The 1,053-nt window shown below is 44.6% G+C and overlaps 1 protein-coding gene across 1 annotated transcript in view; it reads left to right on the top strand.

Annotated features, from left to right (window-relative positions):
- LOC104737890 overlaps window positions 1-1,053 on the top strand; it is a 9,277-nt gene that overhangs the window by 7,259 nt on the left and 965 nt on the right. The window contains exons 4-5 of the mRNA XM_019234453.1: window positions 4-608; window positions 689-1,049. Coding sequence (XP_019089998.1) covers window positions 4-608; window positions 689-1,049 — 966 coding nt within the window. The remainder of the gene's footprint in view (window positions 1-3; window positions 609-688; window positions 1,050-1,053) is intronic.

Below are 1,053 nucleotides of genomic sequence, written 5' to 3'. Positions count from 1 at the left end.
GAGCTCTCAGTCTCTGTAGCTGAATCCATGTTCTTGCTCTGTGATGACATTCATACCATGTTGTGGTTCTGCTTTAAGCTGTGGAAGTATACATTACCTCCCTCTTCTCCTGTGTCAGAAAGGCTGCTTCGCGTTTTTCACTATGTCTACTCAAAGGACATCAAACCCAAGAACAGGGGATTTTGTTGTCCGGATGGTGGCAACTCGGTCCATTGGGAATTCGTCAAGACCACTTGGAAGGATTTTACCGACGGGGTCATTGTTTTGGATCGCCTTGTTTTGCTTCTCAGGAAGAAAGATTGCTCTTTCGATGATCGGCTGTTATCTTCCGCTGTTGAAAATTACAAGCAACAAGTTCTCAAGAAGCTAGAGGACAAATTGTTGTTCGCAAAAGATGTTTCAGAGCTGAATGGTTTTGCCAGGGAGATTGTTGCGTCTAACGTTTCTGACCTGTGGAAGTCTCTCTTTGACGAAGAAGAAGAAGCTGGCGAACCAAGTCCAGAAGTGACGAGGAATAGGATTATTAGCGACCTGTTTCAGCCTATATTGGGCGATTCCTGCCATTGCGAGATAACGACACTGCCCGTTACTTCTCCTTACATTCTAGGGTCAGTGTATTCAGTAGTATTTTACCTGCCAAAAGTCTATCTTCATATCTGACTTCTTTTTGTTGTTGTTGGTTTGGCAGGTCAGAATTTGCAATGCAGGGGATTAGAGAGGAGGTTGTGCAACTAGGAGTTGAGCTCTCGCTATGTGTGGCTGAGTCGATGTTCTTGCTGAGTGATGAAATCCGGAGTGTTTTACAGTTCTGCTTGAAGTTGTGGAGAAGTGTTAGGAGGTTCCGGAAAACTGGTAGTCCCGTTGGAGAAAGGCTGCTTCGTGTGATGCATCATGTCTACTCAAGAAATATCAAACCGAAGAATGGAGTGTATCACAGTGGTTACAAGTCGGTCCATTGGGATTTGATCAGGACGACTTGGGAGGATTTTGTTGCTGGAATCAGAGATTTGCACAATCTTTTTATGAGACTCGAAGTAAATGGAACCTCGGCAG

Source organism: Camelina sativa, chromosome 13 (assembly GCF_000633955.1).
Source record: "Camelina sativa cultivar DH55 chromosome 13, Cs, whole genome shotgun sequence".
NCBI classification, from domain to species: domain Eukaryota; kingdom Viridiplantae; phylum Streptophyta; class Magnoliopsida; order Brassicales; family Brassicaceae; genus Camelina; species Camelina sativa.
The sequence above is the reverse complement of the archived record's forward strand: the minus strand, read 5'-3'. Positions and strand labels throughout refer to the sequence as shown.